The 23,436-nt window shown below is 44.3% G+C and overlaps 1 protein-coding gene across 1 annotated transcript; it reads left to right on the plus strand.

The window, feature by feature from the left end:
* The first annotated feature begins 4,643 nt into the window (after positions 1 to 4,643).
* CYP24A1 (cytochrome P450 family 24 subfamily A member 1) lies at positions 4,644 to 21,348 on the plus strand. The gene is made up of 12 exons (XM_017649057.3): positions 4,644 to 5,417; positions 5,623 to 5,813; positions 6,967 to 7,060; positions 8,846 to 8,942; positions 11,161 to 11,252; positions 11,868 to 11,979; positions 13,400 to 13,545; positions 16,580 to 16,746; positions 17,551 to 17,629; positions 18,118 to 18,315; positions 18,416 to 18,536; positions 19,959 to 21,348. The coding sequence occupies exons 1-11, from the start codon at positions 5,160 to 5,162 to the stop codon at positions 18,524 to 18,526; spliced, it is 1,545 nt and encodes a 514-aa protein (XP_017504546.3). The 5' UTR covers positions 4,644 to 5,159; the 3' UTR covers positions 18,527 to 18,536; positions 19,959 to 21,348.
* Positions 21,349 to 23,436: the final 2,088 nt, after the last annotated feature.

Genomic DNA, 23,436 nt, shown 5'->3' on the forward strand with positions numbered 1-23,436 from the left:
AGAATCTTCTTGTTTTAGAATTGTTCACTTGGTCCACTTCATGAATCCTGACAAACAAGCGGATATCCATTTCTACTCCTCCTGGAGTTTACTCATCCTGATTACAGAGGGACTTTCCACCAGCTCCCTGTAGGTGCCAATGCCCCACTGAAGTATGCACTTGGTGGTTCACATTAAAGTCCTGGCAAAACACAGCCAGAGCTCAACAATGCCTTATCCAAGTGAACAGCCATAATAAGATATGTCACGGCAGGCTCTTGACATACAGGAGCAAAGCAAAATGTACTTTGGGTCCAAAATAATTAGCAATAACAATTCTGTCATGGAACTTCCCTGATTTTCACCCTGATGGAATTAGCCAACTTGTATCATGCAAGAAAGCACAGAATGGATATCTATGTGATGATGTGATTTTTAAAGTCAATTATGAAACTTATATAGTACCAATGGAAGTTTCCCGAATCAATGGATTTTTTTTCATTAGCTGGCTTAACCTGACTCTAGATCAGATACTTATATCTATATCCTCCAAACTTATTATTAATAGTAATAACAGCCAATACTTACTGAGTGTTTACCATGTAATAAATACTGTTCAAAATATTAACTCACTTAATCGATTCTATTTTCACATGGAGACACTTTATTACTTTAAAGAGGGCACATCTTCATACAGATCTCTATTTTCCAAGACATTTTGAAAAATGAAAACAAAATAATATGTTTCTTTATATATAAGATGTGTAATTAAACACATCTTTTATCAGGAACTGTGTTTCACTAGAGGCATAGAATCAATCAAATTAAACAAGTACAGGGATAGCAGGTATGACATTTAATCTCTGTTGTTTTTAAATGTAACATTTGACAAATACTTGTTGAGCACCTAAACTGATGGCAGGCATAGTTATCGACACTAAGAATATACCAGAGAACAGGACAGTCTAGGGGTCCCCAGGGAGCTGACATCCTGAAGCAAACTAGAATTCAAGTTATAAGATTGTAACTACTTAAATTATGATAACAATAATGTTATAATAACATATAAGCTATTACTATTATTTCCATTTTACAGATGAGGACAAGGTGAACTAACTTAGTAATAAGTAGCAAGGTAGATTCAAACCCAAGTCTAGCTTAAACTCTGTAAGAAATAGGTTTTCTCATATGAAATGGAAAACAATAGTTACCATATGTATTACTGTGTGGGTACAGATAGTAAAATACCTGGCACACACATAGTAGCTCCTCAATAAATCATAATTTGTAGTGAGAGGAAAATGATTCATAAACTTGAGTGTACATGCTATATTATTCCTCTCTTTAAAAATGGAGTGGCTCTTTTAATGAACCTTTGAAAAGTTCTTCCCATGTAACTGCATTTTGGAAAATTTAAGATACATTTTTAGCATAATATAACTTTGACTTACCAAGAAGATTCAATTCTACTCAGAAATCATCAAGCGTGTCAGGGGCCAAATGGATGTTTATGAGGACAATGGTTAATTGTGTTTCATGGATTCATCTTAATTTTCCTGTGACAGGTATAGTAACCCCCAATTTTATGAATGAGGAAACTAGGCTCAGAGAGGTTAAAAGCTTGCCCAAGACCACACAGCTTATGAGGGGCCAGGCCATAGCTTCAACACAAGCTGTGGTTATAAAAGAAATAATAGACCAAATAAAACTATTATTTCAGTTACACAGAATTACTTTCTACATGACACACAAATAAAACTCTCCAGGATTTACCAACAACTTCTTCCTCAGAAAACAAAGAATATATTCATACTGATCTTTCTCTTTTCACTTGAGAATGAGGAAATAATCAATAATCAATTGCCTATTATTTGTTTATTGGGTGCTGACCAGGGAAACAGCATTGTGTCATATGCTCTAGGAAAGACAAAAACAAGGAGACCATGTCTGTAATTTTAAGGAGATTTTTGTCTAATTAGAGAACCTGAAGACAAATGTAATAGAGATTATGACTTTAATTATTTGAGACTCATCCCCTGTAGTTTTTAGCTCTGTAATAACTTGAGCAATAAACATTCTGGAGCCTTTATTGTATACAAGAAACTTTCAATGTTTTGTCACCCTAAAAAAAAAAAAGACCCTACTGGGTGGGTACTACCATTATTACTACTTTGAGATGAGGTACACAAGGCTGACAGATAAGTAAATTATCCCAAGTTTATCTGGCTGCTAAGTGACAGAGCTGGGATTTGAACTCAACAGCATGTCTTTGCTAATCTTCCTTTGGGTTTATTCAACTATACAGTTTCCTGAGTCTAAATTGCAATACTAAGCTGAACACAAGGTATAATAGTTGAGACCTGGTAAGTTGACTCATATGTAGTTTGCAGAATATGAGGCAGGTAATACAGCAATGCTATAAGGTAATATTTACTGAGCACTTTACTGTGCTAAGAACTATATATACATTATTCTCCCAGTGAATTCCACGAGACTGGATATCATTTTTATTGCTATTTCTATGAGGCTTGAACTTTACTGTGAGGCTGGTTTGAACACTGTCCAGTCTACAGATGTGGGAAGCAAGTCCTCTTAGGTTCCACAATCAGAAAGCAGATCTGGACTCACACCCTAGTTTAGCCAAAGCTCTGAAGCATAAAACTGTATTACCACTTCATATATTTGAAGGAGTTTTGTGTTTTTCAGGAGAAGTCAGCCATCACCCTCCCAAGGACTCGACCGCCCCACCCTTACCACACATGCTCACGCACGTGCACACATACACAGACACTTGGTCATCTGTGGCCGCTTGGTGTGAGGGCTGCAGTGTAATTATCCATTCAAGGCTCAGTAAGATTTCCCAGAACAAAATAGAGGGCCTGGGCCTCTCTCTGTAATGATGGAGGGCATTTCCGAGGCCCTTCAAGATCTCTCATTAGTAATTCCCAGCAGGATCCTTTTCGGGATGACTCATAGAGGCTAAGCAATGAGCTAGGGATGAGGCCAAGGGGGAGGAGTGAGTTTCTGGGACTGGGTTCAAAGCAGTCATTTTGAATTTGCTGCATCTCATCAAGGATGGGTATGGGCTGATGACAACCAAGTTTCAAAGAACCAGCCTTTCATTCCTCTGCATTCCACTATAAAAATTACTGGGGACTTTCTCCTCTGGAGACAGAGAAACCAATTTCCCTGAAATAGGAATTTTCTTGCTGGCTATTGAGACTAATGCTTGTCTACACTTGCAAGTATCTACTTGGAGTTTGTAAAGCCACATAATGCTAAACCCATAGACAAATGTAGAAAATCTGAAATTAATGGCTTTAAGTTATGTGCCTGAAGAGAGAAAGAAAGAAAAGAAAGAATAAGGCAGGGGATAATTCAATCTGCTGACTTAACAGTATGAGTTACAATTTACGGAGTGTTGTATGACATGGAGTGTTGTATATATGACAGTGCATATTTCATATACTATGCAATCTATAGCATAGGCTATATAATGTGTATTATATAGTGTATATATAGTTCTCTATGTAAGTAGACAATATATAACAATTATATTTATATAAAATGTATATGGCTGTTATTTTTATTAATAGTCATTAACCTCTCAGGACAAATCAGTAATGACAATGCTCAAGCTTCAGCTGGACTAAGTTTTCAAGAAACAAACTAAAAGTTTACAGTGAATTTACTAGGAGAGAATTTTCCCCTTTGGTTAAAAAAAACAAAACAGAAAACAGTCACGTGACTGGAAAACCAGTAGCGGAAGCACAGCCTCCTCAGCGGCCCGCCAGCCTGCGGCAGTTCTTGTGCTGGATCAGAATGAAAGATTATGAATCACTTTGAAACAATCAACAAAATCTCCAACTTCCCTTCCGGAATTGTAAAGCGAGTTCCACTCTTGCCGGCCACGATGACTCTAGAAATCCCGTGTGTGCGTCCCCGCGCTTGCTTAGGATGGACTTGGCAGAGCGGGGTGGGGAGGGTGGGCACCTGCGCATCCATTGCAAGCCGTAGTCGGTTTCCAAAAAGAGGGAAGGGCTTGATGCAGGTGGGAGAGGTGGCCTAGCGTCACCTGCGAGCCACGCCCCCACAGCATTTATTGCAGTTACTTACAGATGTAATAACTATAGTGCGTGCTATGGACCAGGCTCTGTGGTAGGCGCTTTACCTGTGTTAATTTATTAAATCTTCATAACGACCCCAAAATGGAGCAGCCAGGGAGGAAGTTTCTGAACTCAACTGGCCCTCCTTGCCCAAGCTAAGACCCGTAAGAGAAAGAAATCGCCTCTCTGGATGCTTTTCAGTAAGTCTCAAACCCTCCCCACCTTGGGAGGCGCAGAAAACCAACCTACCTCCAAGAAGAGTTCCGTCCAGACTGGCAAAAACCCGCTTCCGTGAGGCGCCGGCTTTTGGGCCCGCGGCAGGCTTCCCGGGGTTGCACGCGGAGACCTGGGCGCCCTGCAGCGCGATTGTGCAAGTGCAAGTGGGGGAGGGCGGGAGGCGCCGGGCACACCCGTGTGAACTCGGCGGTGGCCTCCCCGAGGATAAGCCCCGGGCGGAGCCGGCGGCGCTCCCGCCCGGGAGCAGCGCACAGGTCACTCCGGACCGGGCGCCCTCGCTCACCTCGCTGACTCCATCCCATTTCCACCCCCAGACCTGCCCTCGCGGGGCCCGGCCCGCTGGGCCCACTCAGCCCCAGGCCGCGTGCTCATTGGCCGCCCGGGGCCTGCCCTGTCTGCTTAAATACCTGGCCAGCGGGAAGGGGCCGGAGGAAGCTCCAGCAGCATCCCGTCTGGCCTCCTCGACACCCTCGCCGCGCAGCTCCATACCTGGAAGTCAGCCTGGCAGGTCCACAGGCCGACCCAGGACCCACCTTTCCTCCTCCAAGAACCCCCCCAAGCCCGGGATCGCTGCTCCAGCCCCTGCGGTCCGCGCTCGGCTAGCACCGCGCTCCGAGGCCGCTGCACCCCGCCGCGGCGAGCATCCTCGCCGAGGTCCTCCCGGCGCCCTGGCCCCCTTCCACCCGCTCCAGCACACCCACTGGCCCTCTTAACCCCTCTCCTAGACCCGTCAACCCCCCAGGCCCCGCACCCGCCCTGATCCAGTCGGAGCCTCTTGAGCGACCTTGCGGTTCTCACCGCCACGCACTTGCTCGCGCGCCGGGTCTCTCCGCAGCCATGAGCTCCCCCATCAGCAAGAGCTGCTCTCTTGCCGCCTTCCTGTGCCAGCTGCGCCGCCTGGGGCAGCCCCCCCGGCCGGTGACATCCACGGCGTGCGCGCCCCCTCCGACGCGGGGGGTGCCGCTCTGCCCGCTGGTGGCACCCGGCGAGGCGCAGAGCGCAGCCACCCTGCCGGGCCCCACCAACTGGCCGCTGCTGGGCAGCCTGCTGGAGATACTCTGGAAAGGCGGGCTCAAGACACAGCACCACACTCTGGTAAACGCCTAGTCGCTCCCCAATCCCCTCTCCCCTCTGTGCCGGGCACTCCAAACCCTCTCCAAGGCGCGCGGCGCGGGCGCACGGTGCGCTCGGGTGTCCTCGCCGCAGCCGCGCCCGTGCCCGGGGAGGCAGGAAGAGGGAGAAGCGCTCTTGGGATTGCAGGGGCTGCGCGCTGACCTCGCATCTGCCCGACCCGCTGCAGGCAGAGTACCACAAGAAGTATGGCAAGATTTTCCGCCTGAAGTTGGGTTCCTTCGACTCGGTGCACCTGGGCGCCCCGTGCCTGCTGGAAGCGCTGTATCGCACCGAGAGCGCCTATCCCCAGCGGCTGGAGATCAAACCCTGGAAGGCCTATCGCGACTATCGCAAGGAGGGCTACGGGCTGCTGATCCTGTGAGTCCAGGTGGTAGGATGGGGGCCGGCGGCGGCTAGGCCTGATTAACTTGGAAATTGGGAAGGGATTCGGTGGAGCTGGACTCAACGTAGAGCGAGTATGAACGCCCCTGCCTGGAGCAGCCTCCAGTTCTTGCAGAGACTGGAGGCGGCTGAGGGAGAGAGGCAGTGGGCACCCAACCGATGAGAGCTCCAGGGCAACTGGGCAGCGCCAAGCTTTTCCATGAAAGAAATGCCAAAAATTGTGGTGTTCAGGCTCATGATTGTTCTGAAGTCAGAGTGCCAGGCAAACAAAACTAGCCCTTAAAATTCTCTGTAACTCCCTCTTGTGAGCTCAAATGCCACAAGTTCACTTTCCCTTTGCTTTTGGCATTGACCTTTTGGAGGGGAACGGAGGCTTACAGGTCTTCTTGGAAAGGTAGGGTGAGGAGGGGTGTCAAGGTTGTGTTTTTAGATAGATAAATGCTGTAATGTGATGTGATTCCTCTACTTAATTGTTAGCATTTAATAAGTTAGCACTTTTTTTTTACCCCCAGATTTAATGCCTAATAGTTGTATTTGTCTGAATATAATTACTGGAATTAAAGCCATATTAATACATGGTGCATCACAGGCTGTATGCTCAGCAGTGGGGCAAGTGAAGAAGGGCACATGATCGAGAACACACTCTTTACAATTCTAATGAATCTCAGACCAGATGTTTTTTGGAGGCAATGGCAATATTTTAAATATGAGGTGTTTTGTGAATGTGCCTTTCAACCCAAGTCAATGGATTGAAAGAAGACCAGATTTTTCCTCAAACAGATCTGGACTGCGGGTGAGGGCAGTGTTGATGCGCCCACACTTACTGCTAGGAATTGAGGTATCTGGCCTCCTAGGCCAGCCCCAGCAAGGGTACCTCAAAAGCCCTGAACCTTAAGCATCTGGACCTCACCCTTTCTTTTGCAATCCTTGGCTAGAAGGAAAGATGCTTTTCATCCTGTTATCAAGCCCACCCTGAATATTCCAATGCTGATATCTTCTGCTATTTCTTGGCATGATTTTCAGTATTCGTTTGGTTATATAGTTCACACAGGTACAGAGCTGGAAGTATCTCTGCTTCTCTCTTCCCTTCTTTTCAATGTGCTCTGCATGTAATTCCACTTCTCTGCAGGGAAGGAGAAGACTGGCAGAGGGTCCGCAGTGCCTTTCAAAAGAAACTAATGAAACCAGTAGAAATTATGAAGCTGGACAACAAAATCAATGAGGTTTGCTGGGACCCAGGAAGGGCCTGGGAGGGATATTTACAGAGCTTCAAGTCACAGCTGCAAAATGCAGAGAGGAAAGCAGGCAATTTGGCTGATGCAGAGTTTCCCCTTTCTACTCATTCCCCTCCACCTTCTCCTGCCCCCAAACCCTTCCTGCCTTTTTCACTCTTTTAAAGTAATATTGCAATAAGGGAGAAGTTATGAACACAGACTGTCGTATGCCACAGTCTTGGATTTGAACCTCAGCCCTCTACCCACAGACCATGTAACCTATCTATACCACACCCTAAACTTCAGTTTCCCAAATCTATAAACCAGGAGTAACAGTTTCTACTCCACAGGTTTGCTGTGAGGATTAAATGAGATAATGTGTGTGACATTTGAGCTGGGTTTTGCAGGATGAGTAGGAGTCTGTAAGTCAGAGCAGGTGGGGAAAGAGAGAACAGAATAGCCTGCTGGAAATAGGGAGACATGAGGTGACATGGTGCATTCAGAGAAAATAATACATTCAATGCAGCTGAAGTGAGGCTCTCTATGAATGATGCTGGACATAATGTTTCTGTATCATGCTGAAGTATTTAGACTTTATCATTTAGCCATTGGGGGTCACAAGGGAGGGATATAAGCATATTGTAATTTCTTTCTACTCTTGTTCACTTGGGGTATTTTGAGCTGAACTTGGCCCCTGATAGGATCATATAGGTGAGAGATTGCAGACTCAGAGGCTTCCAGGGATCAGATAATTAATATAAATGTATAAAGCAGGCCCAATAGGGATTTCAGCGAATAGAAGAGTACATGCCTTTTGCAAAGGGGACAGCCGCCCTAGCTCCAGCAAATGACTGTCACATGGGAATGCAGATCCAGTGTTCCCAGATCTTGTATTATAATTATTTTCTGATAAGTAGTAGCTAGTCCATATATTTACGTGAAATCTCTGAATTTTTGGATTGCAGCAAATTCAAAGTACTTTCAATGCACTGTGTGGGGAAGCTAAACATGCCCCCCGGTTACACAGGTAGGCTATGTAGCCACACATACCTTGTTGCAGGCCCCAGGATGACCATTTATCAGCTATGTGTCCAAGGGTGAGTGTCCTAGCTTCTCTCAAAGCCTCAGTTTTCTTACCTGTTGCCTAAGAAATGGGAATGCCGATGGAACGTCCTACCTCACAAGGCTGCTGTGAAAATCCACTAAGACAATACACCAGGGGCAGCGCTTGGTGCTATACAAGCCTTGTTAAAAGCCTGATTTGGAAACTGGCATTTAGAGGCCTTATGTAACTCATCCAAGGTCCCAGAGCCATTTAGTGAAGGGGCTGCCTCCAGAATTTGCAGATTTCCTGGTTCCAACATGTTTAACATAATACCAACCAGTAAGGAGACGTTTGCTTGCCCAGATATGGAAGCGGCAAACCTCAGGATAGTTATAGCATTGTAGCCTTTGAGATGTGCCAAGAGGGACAGTTGGCTGATTCCTCCTTTGTGGTTTATTCCCCATTCTGATTAGAAGAAATGTTTTCCTTTTCTTGAATTTAGATCAAAAGCTGAAACTTAAGCTCCAGGGTGGCTGCAGGAAAAGCTGAGGAAATAGCCCCAGGACAAGTTTGTTAGGGTGTAAGGTGAGCTCCTGTGCGGCGTCTGTTATAGGTGTTGATTCAGAATGAATACTGTTTTGGTCAGTGAGTATAGAAAGAAACAAAACCTGAAGTTCGCTGACCAAGCTTTCAACTCTTGTTTTCCTTCATTGGCTGAAAAGTCTCTTCTGTGTCTTCTTTCTTTCAAGGTCTTGGCTGATTTTGTGGATAGAACAGATGAGCTGTGTGATGAGAGAGGCCACATTGAAGACTTATACAGTGAACTGAACAAATGGTCATTTGAAAGTAAGTTTTGTTCCTTTGCTTTGCAAGTGATTTTGAGGATAAAACATGGCTGTGTCGATAACTCTGCTGTAATCATATACACAGTTGCTGACTAGGCAAGGCCCTAGCAGTCCGTTAAATGCTTTCAGGCACTTCAGTTAGGCTTTGCACCATGGTGTGTTATGTAGTCACTCAACAAACATTTATTGAACACATGCTATGTGCCAGGCACCATACTAGGAACACAGCAGGGAACAAAACAGATAACATCCTTGCTCACACAGAGCTTAGATTCTAGTGGGAGGTGATAATCGACAGGTGAACACATTTTAATATACAGTCTGCCAAAGGGTCAGGGAGTCAAGAAAGAGCATAGGTGCCTGGATGAGGCAAATCCGTTTTGGTAAAAAGACATTTGAAATGAGGTCTGCAGAAGGGAAGGAACAAGCCATAGGGCATCTGTGGGAGGATTGTTCCAGACAATGAAGACAGGAAGTGCAAATGTGCCCAGGGAGGAACTTCAGGGATGCTGGCATGAGAGGACTGTCGGGGATGGGGAAAGAGGAGCTGAGAAAGGTCGAGCCAGGGCCTGTAGGTCCAGGCAAGACCTTAGGCTTTCAGTTTGAGTCAGATGGGGAGCCATGGAGGGCTCAGAACAGAAGGGGAGATGATCACTTTCTCCAAGGAGCACTCTAGTAGCATAGCACAGAGCCCTGCCTTGACGGGGATGCTGCCTCGTGGAGGTACAGGCAAGGGAGCAGGCCATGTCAGCAAAGTGGCACCTGGCCGAGGAGGGCCGAGGCTGTGGGAGATCCCAGAGGGCTGCCCAGCTGAGCTCAGTCAGGGATGCTTCATGGTGGCGGCGTCCTCTCGGCTAAGGCCTGGCAGATGAGTAGGAGTTCTCCAGGTGGAAGTGAGACTAGGAGAACTGTTCTAGGCAGAAGGAACAGAATGGATTCTGTTAAAGGCATTTAGAATGACAGGAGCTTGTCATACAAGGGAGAAGCATGGCAAGTGGGGAAGGTGGCAGCCAGCCCATGGGAGTCCATATAAACCAGGGCTGAGGGTTGGCTTTGAGGCTGGGAGCACATAGGAGCGATAGTTAAGTGTTTTTAGCATAAGGTGGCAAGGTCTGATGTGCTGGAAGGAATCACTCTGGCTGCTGATGGGAAGGGTCAGAGGGAAACCTTGGGATGAAGGCTTCTGTCCCTATCTGTCCTCCCAGGAGATCAGCCCCACTGTAAAGTTATGGGCCAATCACCTAAGCACACTGAAAAGCTCCCTACAAATAAGAAATCCGCAGTGGTGTTAGGGAAAGATGACTAGAGTAAAGAGGGAATGATTATAGAGGAGAAGAAAAGTGTGTTTGGGAAACTGTCCACTGGAAATACCTAAATTAAATACTAAATTAAAGAGCATGAAATGCATTTCATTGTGAGTCAAAGAAAACCTGACTGTGGCGGTTCACAAATTATTGTCTGGCATCAGGAAAGAAGTCTTGAAGAAGGCGGTCCCCAGCCGGCACTAAGCGGTGTCCCTGGGGACCCAAGCCTGAGCCGTCTTGGTGCTCACCCATCCTCAGCTTGTTGGCTTGCTGCAGAATGGCTGCTGCCCTCCTGGTCTCCCCTCTGCATTGCAGGCAAAAACAAGGAGAAAGAGAGGGAAGAGCTAAGGCAGCTGTCCTTGTACCCCTTTATCAACAAAGCAAAAGATGTTTCCCTTTGTCTCATTGACCAGACCTCGATTAGGTGGCTACTCAGGCTCCCACAGGAAGCTTGGGAAGCCAGGGAACAGGATCAATCACAGGGAACAGATCAATCCTGATTGATGGCCTGAGGACTGATACATGGACCCTCTAAGTAAAACAGGTTCTCTTAGGGAAAAGGGGGGGAGAATGAGTATTGGGTAGGCCATTAACAAGGTCTGCTACATAGGGTATCAATGATAAACTGACAAAAACTAGACCTTACAGGAGAGATTCACTCATATATAAAAATAGCTACATTTTCACAGTGGCACTTCTGACCTGCAGAGGGGTGGATCGTTGGACCTGGAGATAATTTTAGAAAGAGAAGGGAGAGTGGTCATGCCCATTTCTCTAAGACTCTCTCAGACTCTTGCCTTTGGTCTTAAAAAGACCTCACTTTATGAGTAACAGAATTGAGTCTTTAGCAGCCAGCAAATCATAGACTCCACTGTGGCTGCAATCATGTAATGTGTTGATTATTTTAAATAACAGGCATCGGCCTTGTGCTCTATGAGAAGAGATTTGGGCTCCTTCAGAAGAATGCAGGGGAGGAAGCTTTGGATTTCATCACAGCCATCAAAACAGTAAGCATCCTCTTAAGACAGCAGGTTTCCCGACTGGTCACTCAGGGGACTTAGCAAATGTGAGTCACAGGGGCTCCCCACGAGTGGCACACACACATATTTGATAGTAATCAGGGGTTCAGTTTAATATATATTATGTATTTTCCTGTATGCATGTGCATATGTGCACATATAGTGAAGGAGCCCGTGAGATCATTAGGCAAAGCTCAAGTATTTCAGTTAAAGGTCAGTTAATCAACATACTATTTGAAAAACAGTCTGAACATGTTTAGGTTTAAAGTTTTTGAATCATTTAGGTTCTATGTGGATATGGGAGATGCTACAAAATTGTTTAGGAAATCATTGGAAATTGATGTGAATATGAAAGTTAGTTTTCCTTTTCCTTTTTCTTATCATGATTAGGTCATAAGATGAAATTTTTTATTACGTATATCCAATAAAAATTCACCCCAAAGATTATTTTCATTACAGCACCGGGGCTGGGGAGAGTACTGTGTCTAGGGCTGGTGTGGACAGGCCTGGGGAGCATGGGGTGCAGTTAGAACGCCCCTCTTCCAGAAAGGAAGGGTCTTTGGGAGGAGAGCGCGGATGAAAAGGCAGTTGTGCCCCTCACAGATGATGGGCACATTCGGGAGGATGATGGTCACCCCGGTGGAGCTGCACCAGAGCCTCAACACGAAGGTCTGGCAGACCCACACGCAGGCCTGGGACACCATCTTCAAATCAGGTAATACGGCCATACATCCCCGGCAACCCGTCCGGAGCTGCTGCGGCAAGTTCTGGAAGTTCTGATCTTCGTGGCCTGACCACCGTGTCCCTTTATGCTGTTACTCCTCCTATTGATTCTTTCAGCCTTTGCAAACCCAAGTTGGGGGATCAGCCTGGTGCAGATGAATTCTAAGGAAAAGACAGGAGGTGGTTTTCGGCAGTCTCTGAAGTGGGTGTGGTTAAAGGCAAGCACTTCAGTGTCAGAGATGCCTAGGCTCAAATCCCAGCTCTGTCACTGATTTGGTGGGCCGGCCAAATGGGCTGTCTCTTGTTCATCCTCAGGTGTCTTTTCTCTAAAATGCACTAATTTCTACCTCCATGCACCTCTCTCTAAGTCTAGTATAGATGACATAAAAACCTGGCATATTACAATATCTTAATGGATCAGAGCTGATTCTGCTGCATTGTTATGGAGGGACTATTTGGTGGTAGGTATTGTTCTATGAACACACACACACACACACACACATACACACTAATACATACTAACAGAAGGGTCCTCCTTTCTATTTATTATATTATATATATTTACATACCTACATATACTCATTTAAATCTCTCCAAAAAGCCTGTAAGGTAGGTCCTCAGTGATCAGAACAAAGGCACAAAAAAGTCAAGCAACTTTCTCAAGATCCCAGGCTAGGCTGGCAAAGCCAGGGTTTGAAGCCAGGCAGAAGGGTTCCCAAAGCTCCGACTTGAACAGCTGTCACATTTATTATCGTCATTATTATTGCATCATCCCCATCATGATTATTCTGGTGGTGGCTTGCATACTGGATTGAAGTGACGGAGGTACAGTTCGACGTACTTCACAAACACGGGGAATGTTTACTGTATTGCCAGCAGGTATGGGCACTACACCTGTGTGTGTGCTTATGCTTGATAAGATTGGGAGAGGGGCTTCTCCCTGACATGACTTGGGAGCTGAATCCCACTTTGCCTGAATTAGTGACCTTATCAACCAGACACGTGTTCTGGGTCCACGTTCTGATTCTGAGAGTGGACCCAAATCTCACCTCTGTCTCATCGCTTCAAGCCTTAAGCACCTACTACTCACTATGTGACCTACAGACCAGCAACATCAGCATCACGTGGGAGCTTGTTAGAAATGCAGACTTCCAGGCCCACCGCAGACCTGATTCAGAATCTACATTGTAAGGTGATTCTTGTGCACGTTCAAGTTGAAACGCTCTGCTCATGTGGGCATCGATCAGCCCTTGCTGACTTACAACAGTGCCATATGAGCTTATCTAACAAATTGTCAGTGTCTCTGAAAGGCCCCTTCCGATGTAGCAGAGGGTTTTAATCTTTTATCCCATTCATTCTGTCCTCAACCCAATTTTCAGCTGATCTCCCCTCCCTCTTCTCTTCTCTCATAGTCAAATCTTGCATCAACAACCGCTTAGAGAAATATTCTGGGCAGCCCAGCACGGATTTCCTTTGTGATATTTATCACCAGAATCAGCTGTCAAAGAAAGAGCTGTACGCGGCGGTCACCGAGCTGCAGCTGGCTGCCGTGGAAACGGTAGGGTGGGCCTCACTTTCATTTGCTCAATATTCTGTAAGGTCTTTTCCACGATGAATTTTAAACAGTCGTTCAACTCGTTTCACAAGGGATAACTGAGCACTGCTGTAACAAAAATAAACAGTCTCAAAGTAGATGCGACGGCCTCCATGCTTAAGCACGAGAGAAGAATTCACATGTTCAAGTGACAAAAATCCTGAGTAGGATGTAAGTGGAGAAGCAGTCAATTCCAGCCCCCAGCAAGGTAGATAATCTAGGTTTTAAAAACTGGATATAGTTCAAATGGCTCTGCATGTTCCCTCAACATGCCTAACTGTGCTTACTTACTCCAAAAATACTGGAATATTTTCTTGCCAGTTCAATATTTTTTGTTGTTGTTTAAAAATGTCACCATAGCGAGTTTGGGAAAACTTGAGTTCAGTTTAAATGGAACAGTTAGTTCATTTTCAGTACTAAAGTTCTGGCCTCACCCTGGTCGATACTCCCAGGAGGTACGTTGTACAGCCAGATGCCAAACACTAATACTGATAGGTATGCAGGTGGGCTTAATTTCTTTGATTCTTTTACTGAACTCTCATTGGAGAGATATATGTTAATATTCCTCATAGGCTCTACATTTCATACACCTACCGTCTCTAAGAAGATTCTAGACTAGTTCATTTCTTTTCCATGTTTTCCCCTTTCTGTGCTGTTTCTCGTCTGAAGAAAATATAGGGGTTTTTACAACAGATAGAGTAGCAGGGTGGTCAGTTCTCCTTCTGCTATTCGTTTTCCTGTTGAATCCCTTATCCTAAGAGGCTCTTCAGAGTGATAAAGATAAAGCTTCACCCATCTTTTTTTTTTCCCAACTGGGAAATAAACTCCACATTCCAACTGGAATGTAAACTTCGTAAGTGTGATGACTTGGCCCTGTCTCTGCTTTATTCCCAGGATGTGGCACAGTACTTAGAGTGTAGTAGGTGCTCAGTAAATACTTGTTAAATAAATGAATTATTTTGGGGTGCACAGGAACTATTGAGGTCCTACTGTGTCCCAGGCACTGTTTCAGGTGCTTGAGAAATCACCATGAACCAGAGACAGAGGTCCTTACCTTTGTGGAACTTAACTGCTAGGGGGGAAAACCACAGTAGATATGTAAACAAACAAATATGCATGGTCATTCAGAGACTGGAACAGGACATGGAAGAAACCATCAGAGTGATGTAAAAGAAAGAAATGGAGATGGGGTACAGGGCTCCCTCTCTAAGGAAGCAATACTGGAGCTGACTCAGGAACAATGAGGAGCCAGCCATGGGGAAATCTGTACTCCTGGCACAGGAAACAGCACATGCAAAGGCCCTGGGGCAGAAAGAGGCATGAAGGTGGAGACCTAACAGATGTGGTCAGATTGACCTTGGAGAAGTCGATGGGCCATGTCTAGCAGGTGTCTTAGTGAGGCATTTGGATTTTATTTCACCTGTGATGGAAATGCTCTCAGAGCATTATAAGCAAGGAAGTAGCCCCATCAAATTTATGTCTTGAAAAGTGGGATCTGGCTGGTGGGTGAAGAATGAGCACTCGCAGAGGAAGCGTGGGAGCAGGGATGCCAGCTCAGCTGTGAGACGGGTCTGCTCGGTGGAGGTCAAGCTGGAGTGGTTTTGCCGGAGCCATCACCCTCACAGGCCCAGGCTGGCTGACATGGCTTTGGGGAAAGCCACAGTTATCTGCCTTTGGGAAACTTCATTTGGTATTTGCGGGAAGGGACACACTGATATGGTCAAATGTTTCTTTTTTAGTCCTGGCTCTTCTGGAAGTCATATTTGGAAAATCAGAGAAATTTGGAAGTGTATATCTACTTTGGTGGCTACGCCCTCTTCCTGTTTTGTAATTCGGACTCTTAGAATGATGCCGTCCATGGTTTATTTGCAGCTGAGGCTGCCAGTCCTCTGACATGAAGAAGCCTGTCTTGGAGGCATCTTCTTCCAAAAATAGTAAATGCCATCGGCTCCACATCGTCTTGCCCTTTGCTCATTTCTCTGAGTGGCACACGGCATTTAACAAGAGCGTCTTCATGTCTGCAGAGGGAGGACACAATGACCATTTTTTTACGGGAATATTTGGCTTAAATTAGCTTTAAAAAAAAGGGCTAAAAAACAAATACATCTGACTACCAGTGGTGAATATTATGAAGCTAAAAGCTACACTGGCTCTTTCGGCCAATATTTTTCTCTTCTTGTTGCCTTTGCAAAGGGAATAAACGATGCCCCTGGGAGGCCATGAGCCTTTGAAACTGCTGCTTCCTTGAAATACAATTTGATGCTAGAATTTTTGACATTGGTGCTGACATCCAACTGCTAGGGCTCTTTGCATGGAGCTGAGACCCTGTGTGTAGATGATGCCCTTTTATTTTGTCTGACTTTTTTAGGGTGTAGCAGGAAAACCTCTTTGAATTCTAGCAATGCAGTTTCTTGTGCATTTGCACCATAACAATTAAAGAAATAAAGAAACAACCTCTCATCACCAACACTCTGAGGCTCTCCTTTTCTCCCCACCTAAATTTTTGTATCAGTCTTTTACATGAAATGATTTTTTACTTTAATGTTTATTTTGAGATCTTTATAAATTCACATGCAGTTCTTGGAAAAACAGAGGAGTCCCTTGTATCCTTCACCCAGTTACCCCAAAGGTGTAACATCTTGGTAAATAGCACAGTCCACCCGTCTTACTTTCACTTCACCAGTTTTACATGTTCTCCTTGTGTTCCAATGATTTTTGTACCCAGGTATATTTTAAGTATCCCAATGCAGTTGATTATTTAAAGGATTCTATTTTGATTCCCTCAGTAAATATGCTATCTTTAACTGACATGTTTTGTAAAATAAATGACTTTTCCTATATTATATTTAAAGCACAACAATTAAGAGTACATGTGAAAGTGTCATTGATACGTCCACAGAGCATGGTGCTGGGCACCACATCACCTTCTGTTCAGCTTATCGTGGTTTCAAGGTCAGTTATGTGCAGAAACTCAAATTTGTGTCCATTTGTCTTTCAGATGGCAAACAGCTTAATGTGGATTCTCTACAATTTATCCCGTAATCCTCATGTGCAACACAAGCTTCTTAAGGAAATTCAGAGCATATTGCCTGAGAATCAGATGCCACGGGCAGAGGATTTGAGGAATATGCCATATTTAAGAGCCTGTCTGAAAGAATCTATGAGGTGAGAATACATCCCTAAGCCTATATGACTATGTTAGGAACCTGGTCTCTTAAATATGTAACAAGGGGTCTTCTGCCCATAGACAGCCCCCACAGTGGATTCATAAACATGTATCCAACTCAAAAAAAGAGCCTTAGGACCATCTTCCTTTCTGCTACTCAATGCCTTAATTATTTGGGCAAATTCTATTTAATCTTGGAAAGTCAGTGATCCTTCCCCTTTAAACTGGTAACAACCACATGCCAATGAATGCTGTAAGCAGTGACTAAGATCAGAGGTAGAGTGCAAGGATGTGAGATGAGAGCTCAGCAAGAGAACCATATTATTCTTTGATGAGACATAGAGACATCTTTGTTTTTGAGCCCTTGGTAGAAAATGTTTTTGAAAATACTTTCTTACACCCTTTCTAGAAAACAAAACTCACATCTTAGGATTTGAGGGAAATCGCTTTAACTCCATGAAGGGTAGGTAAGAGAAAACTAGAACAAACATCAAGTTTAAGGGTAAAGCATGAAAAATCCACATTTGAAGTCTAGAATGAAACACTATTAATAGCTACTAAGCAGGCTTATACTGGGGGTTTTAACCAACACAATAAGATAAGGAATAAAAACAAGAGACTGTAAATATTGAGAAAAAAGAGACCGAATTTCTTTATGAAGAGTTGTAATCATGTTCCCTTTTTGACTATGAATGTATGCAGCAATTATTTATCCAGAATGTAGTCCCACTGACACATGACCTGGAACTTGGTACAGACCAAGTTCTGTGCCCACCTTTATATCTCTGATTTCGTTCTTTCAGGCTTACCCCGAGTGTGCCATTCACAACTCGGACTCTTGATAAAGCAGTGGTTCTTGGTGAATATGCTTTACCCAAAGGAGTAAGTATCATTTGTACCTTGTGTACCTTACAGAGCTTTGAAAAATACACTTTCCAAATATATTCATCAGATATCCCTAAACATTTTTACTGGAGAGCATTCATTTTGGAAATATGTAGATTGTAGTACATAGTTGACATGTTACATAATAATCGTATTAGTAATAATGGTTATGGAGACAGAGTGACCTAGATTCAGTTATAGCCTTGAGTGAGTTACTAACCTCTGTGAGCCTCAGTTTTCTCATCTGTAAAATGGGGATAATAATAGAATCTACCACATGAGTTTATATGACAACATGATGCACAATTTTAAAGCTCTTTACCTATTTATTACCTGGCACATTTCAAACATTCAGTACATATTGGCAAGCATCACTATTATAATTTGTGAGTTACTTTTACATTTGTAAGATTGCTTTTGTAAATTTTGTCTCTCAAATATTTTCTTATGATTATTTTAAGTACTTTGTGTTTGTGTGTTTTTAGACAGTGTTGATGCTAAATACACAGGTGTTGGGATCCAGTGAAGAAAATTTTGAAGATTCAAGTCAGTTTAGGCCTGAACGATGGCTTCAGAAGAAGGGAAAGATCAATCCTTTTGCGCATCTTCCCTTTGGCATTGGGAAGAGAATGTGCATCGGGCGCCGGTTAGCCGAGCTCCACCTCCACTTGGCCCTTTGCTGGGTAAAACTCTGAGCAGACTTGTGCACTTGTATTCTGCGCTATTCCACATTGTGGCAAGCGAAGAGAGGTAATTCTGCTTTCTTGGGCATGTGTGTTCCAGATTGTCCGCAGATACGACATCGTGGCCACAGACAACGAGCCCGTGGGGATGCTGCATCTCGGCCTCCTGGTGCCCAGCCGGGAGCTCCCCATCGCTTTCCATCAGCGATGAGGGGCCTCAGGTGAGCATCTGGGGGGCTGTGAGTGACCAGAGGGATGAGCCACACTCGAGAGGCAGCCAGACTGGGGTTTGAATCCCTGCTCACCACTGATTGGCCAGGTGACCTTGAGCAGTTACTTAACTGTTCTGTCCCCATTTTTTTTTCCATTTGTAAAATGGGAACCAAAATAGTATCTATCCAGAAAGGTAATATGAATACTAAATACTTGGTCCAAAGGCTGGCATCAACTAAGTGCTCAGTAAATACAAGCTGCTATTACAGGTTTTGCATGTGAATATCAGGGGTGGAAAAGCTTCTTCTATAAAGATCCAGAATATGTTAGGCTCTGCAAGCCATAAGGTCTGTCTCACATCCATTTAACTCTGCCTTGAGCTTGAAAGCAGACAATTTGTCAATGGATAGGTATGGCCATTGTGTTGGTTTTCTGTTGCTGCTGAAACAAATTGCTAAAACTTATGTTACATGACACGGACTTATTATCCTTCTGCTCTGTAGTGTCCCAATAAAACTTTACTTATAAAAACAGGTGGTGGGCCTTATTTGACCACAGGGCCTTGGTTTATGGCCCTCTGGCATATGGTATATATATTTATCGGCCTGTATTAAATACAATGTGATACTTTTCCTTCAGTAAGCCATTCACTAACTTTTCTGGCAATACGGGTGTTCTCATACCACCTTCATGAGTTTTGCCATATTCATAACCAACTACTATTTATTTAATTATTACTCATTTATTTTCTTTAAATTAACACAGGTCTATAGTACACTTATTTGGTAATAGTATACTTATTCCCAAGCAATAATTTCCCTGATGAAATGATGAGTTTTTCCATTGTTATGTTTCCCTCGGACACAATAAATGAATTTCTAACTATTGAAATGATAAAAGCATGGTAGGCTAAGAAACCTCTAATATCTTATGTGGAAATAGGACATTTCTAAAATAAGGTCTTGTCAAATTACATATTAGTATTCAAACTTAGCCTTCATCATTCTGCCCTGTCAACAGCATCTCCTAGAATTTGCCTAGAATTAGTTGCTATTTGCTAACACCAAGGCAATGGGCGTTTGCTGATAGGTGGGTTATTTTAGGAAATGGGCATTTACAGATAGAATTTCTGAATGAGGCCCAAATTAATTCCTCCCCAAGTGTCCCATACCACTAGGCAGTTATCCGATTCTGAGCATCCCAACAGAGTTGAATCAAGTAAGATAATGACAGAATTCCAGCTTACATTTGAAACTCCCTGTTTTTAGCAAGGACAGCATGCATGTGATATATACTATGATAACACAGAGAATCACATGCCTTTGGCATGAGCCCATGGCACTTAGTTTTAGCATTTATTTTTGCTGATAATTCTTCTCATTTAATTACACTTTTTTGATATATAATGAAGATAACACTTTATTTTCCAGGTTTGTTTTTGGTTTCGTTTTTTACCAAGACCAAGAGCAGCAACTTTTACCCTCCTGCAAGAGTGGTTGGTGCTTATAGAGTCTACGTTACTGGAAAGCCAACTTCAAAAATGAGAGCATGAAACGCACATAAAGAACATTTAAGTCGGGTGTTTATATCCTTCTTCAGGACACTTGTTCCAGAAGCTGCATTGTCCATATAGCTGATGGTATTTATTAAGACTGTCTGACTCAGGGAGGTGGCATGTTGGAATACAAGGCACCTTGCAGGGCATGCCGCTGGCTTGCACTGACATCCTGACTTAGATAGACTTGCCCATCGTCCTGTTTACTCTTGCCTCTTACGTGCCAGGTAGGGAATCTGGGCAACTGGCAGTACAGTAAAGTCCCTAAATGTTTCTGCTCCTGCCCTACCCAGTTCACTGCTGGAGTCTTTACTTCTCAAAACTAAGTTTATATTTCACAATGAAAGACCTACGATAGCTCAATCGCTTAGGGTTTGGACTAATAGTGACAGTCCACTTATTGTAACTGTTGAATGTAGTATTTGGAAAAACACTTGCTTAATAAGGTAAACAAACGTAAATGTTGGTTAAAGTTATCAGGTCCCTATGAAACTGCATTTTTCCTGTTTTGAAATAGAAACATTATTGGAAATGAGAGGATACCTCTGTTTTAAGAAGTATGTTAACAAAGTCAGAACCTCTTATCTAAGAATACCTTAATGATTTACTGTGGCATCGTTTTGTTAATGGATCTTGAAATTCATTATTTAATGTATTTCCTCTGTGGCATTAGGAGTAGATTAGCAGTTTTTTAATTGTTAATGGCAATTTGCTTATTTTTTCAGGTATATATGGTATTTGATTTAGGATCTGTGGTTTAGGGCAATTTTCTAAAATTCAGTCAGAGCTTAAAAAATATTCAGTGACTTTCCATACCTTAATTTCCCAACTACAGACTGGGACAGCAGTAAAGTGTGCATACATTATAGATTAACTATTAATTATATAACCCATGTTATGTGATTTGAACTCCTTGGAAAAATATGATCTTGTAAATGGAAAATGCAGAGAGACTATGCAATTCTTATAAAAGTTTCTTAAAAATTATATTTACAATTAAGTAATTCATTCATACATTTTTCCTACTGTTTTTCCTAAAATATTATATACTTCTGTATATTTGATAAAGATTTCCCTTTTTAGAATTTTTCAGACATATATGTATATCTTTATATTTGAATATGTACACATCGCTAAAATAGGTATACGCTTTCTTCCAACTGTAAAATTATTTTTAGAACTATAAATCTGTGTGTTGTGAGATTTTATCTGTATATCTTAGTTAAATTCTCTGAGAGCAAGAATGAAAGTTTTCACATGTTTGAGAGATGTTTCCTCCTTGTCGCATTTGTTACAACAAAGTTTAAAATTTCAAACTTTGTCTCACTAGAAAATGTTCTCCTATGACCATCTTCCAAGCCCTGTATCACAACATCAACCCTTACAAAAATCTGGATCCCAGTAGTAGAGAAAGATGATCGTTCACGTGGCAAAATAATTTTCCATTTATTTTGCTTCTTCGGTACTTTCCAATCCATCTATTCAATCCCCACCGGCCTCCCTGTGGACCACGGCAGGATCTCCCCCGACCTCCGTCCTGCCTCCATCCGGGCTGTTCCTCACACTCTTGCCTCAGTCCCTGTATCCGTGGTGTCCCATTGCTCTTACGTGAAGTTCCAGTCCCGGGAGCCGGACCCACAGGCGCCGCCCAGCCCACTCCACCCACTGTTACGTGCCTCTGGCTTCCCGCCACACTGGCTTCAGCCAGTTTCTCCTGTTCCTTAAACACTATCTGCTCGGGAGTTTTTGCTCCTGCAGCTCTTCCTCTTACCCTCCGTCGCCCTGGCACCCTTTCTTTACCTGTTCTCCTCCTACGCTCCTTTCAGAGCCCAGCTCTAGCTTCCGTGATGACTGAGATCCCCAGAGGCTGGCCTGGGACAGGATTCATCCAGGAAGTGATTCCAGGCGAGAACTGGGAGGGCAGCCGGGCGGAGGGCAGCAGGCTTCCAGCCTCACTGTGACCCCCTGGGAGCTCTGTGGCTTGCAGCACCGTTTGCCCTTTGTGACAAGGCACCGCAGGCTGCACCACAGGGATGGAAACTCTCAGCCTCCCCCAGCCATTAGCGTGTCCATGCAGAATGGTCACAGTGGCCTGAGGGCAGTCTTTAAGGAAGGCCACTCGCACCCACCATTAGATGTGAACCATGCAGAAGCGGAGGGGCACCCCAACACGTAAAGGGCATGAGGGGATCTGGGTGAGGTAACAGGAGTGGTGACTACCACTCGCGTCCCTGAGCAGGTTGCCAGAGTGAACACCGACCAGCAAGCTGTGACCATGGTGGTGACAACCGGTGATAACTGGGTGCTGGTGGTCTGCACCAGACACTCTGTGAGCGCTTGACCCACATGGATTTATGAGTCCTCACCATCCCCCTATACTGTGGGTTTAGAACTCTCCCCATGTCACACCTGAGGAAACGGAGGGTCTGTCATCTGCCCAGGATCACTGGTGGGGATAAGGAGGAACCCGTTTGTCAGCCCAGGACGACTGGCCCCTGGGCCCGTGCCCGACCTCCCCCATCCCCTTCTCCTGTGTAACTCCCTACAAGGGCAGGTACAGGATTTGGGTGATTGCTTGACTGATACTTGTCAGCTCTGCCCACACACACACATCAGAATGTACAGTCGATGAGGGCAGGGCCATGTTTAATTTTCATTTGCCACTGACAACACCTGGCTTAAAGCTCATAATAGGCTCTCAGCATTTCTCCTCACCCAATTGTCCTTCTTGCCCGTGTTTGCAGCAGCCCTCAGCATCGGCCGCTACCTCTCCGAATTTCAACTCAATCCTTTAGCTTAAACAACAGTCTAATGGATGTTTATGGGAAATCAGTTTATGATGACACATTGGGAATGCAGTCCATTTTGTGATGTCCAGATAAGTCTTGAGAAGGAGGGAGGGAAGACAAGCGAGAATGGAAAAAGGAAGAATGGAGAGATTAAGGGACTTCCTTAGTGTGTGTCACTAAGATTCCACACACCAGCACTGCTCTCCAAAATAGGAGAAAATTATTTACAGGGCAACTACTTATAAGCAGGTGACGGAGCGGAGTCACATTACATGCACATTGCACCCATGCAAACCCGCCCACCTGTGCTCAGAGCAGAGGGCTGACTGGGAGGGGAGCCCAGGGAATTCCACCAGTCTCACTCCATGAGGAGGCAAATGGGAAATGAGACCACCTCTTGTCCCATTTCTCATGCACATCTCACAGCGTGAGCATCTTGCTGCCCTGGTGTGCTTCTGGGAATTAAGGATGTACATTTTTCCTACAACATGGCCCCTAGACAAAAGCTAACTGCTTCATATTGTTTTCAACTCAAAGAGCAGAAACTCCTTCCAACGCTGGAGA

The sequence above is a fragment of the Manis javanica genome, chromosome 5 (assembly GCF_040802235.1).
Source record: "Manis javanica isolate MJ-LG chromosome 5, MJ_LKY, whole genome shotgun sequence".
NCBI classification, from domain to species: Eukaryota; Metazoa; Chordata; class Mammalia; order Pholidota; family Manidae; genus Manis; species Manis javanica.

Excerpts from the sequence above, each read along its gene's own strand:
- CYP24A1 (XM_017649057.3), top strand. The coding sequence starts at position 5,160 with ATGAGCTCCCCCATCAGCAAGAGCTGCTCTCTTGCCGCCTTCCTGTGC. Across the intron at positions 11,253-11,867 it reads TCATCACAGCCATCAAAACA|ATGATGGGCACATTCGGGAG; the intron begins GTAAGCATCCTC and ends TGCCCCTCACAG. Across the intron at positions 18,316-18,415 it reads TCCACTTGGCCCTTTGCTGG|ATTGTCCGCAGATACGACAT; the intron begins GTAAAACTCTGA and ends TGTGTGTTCCAG.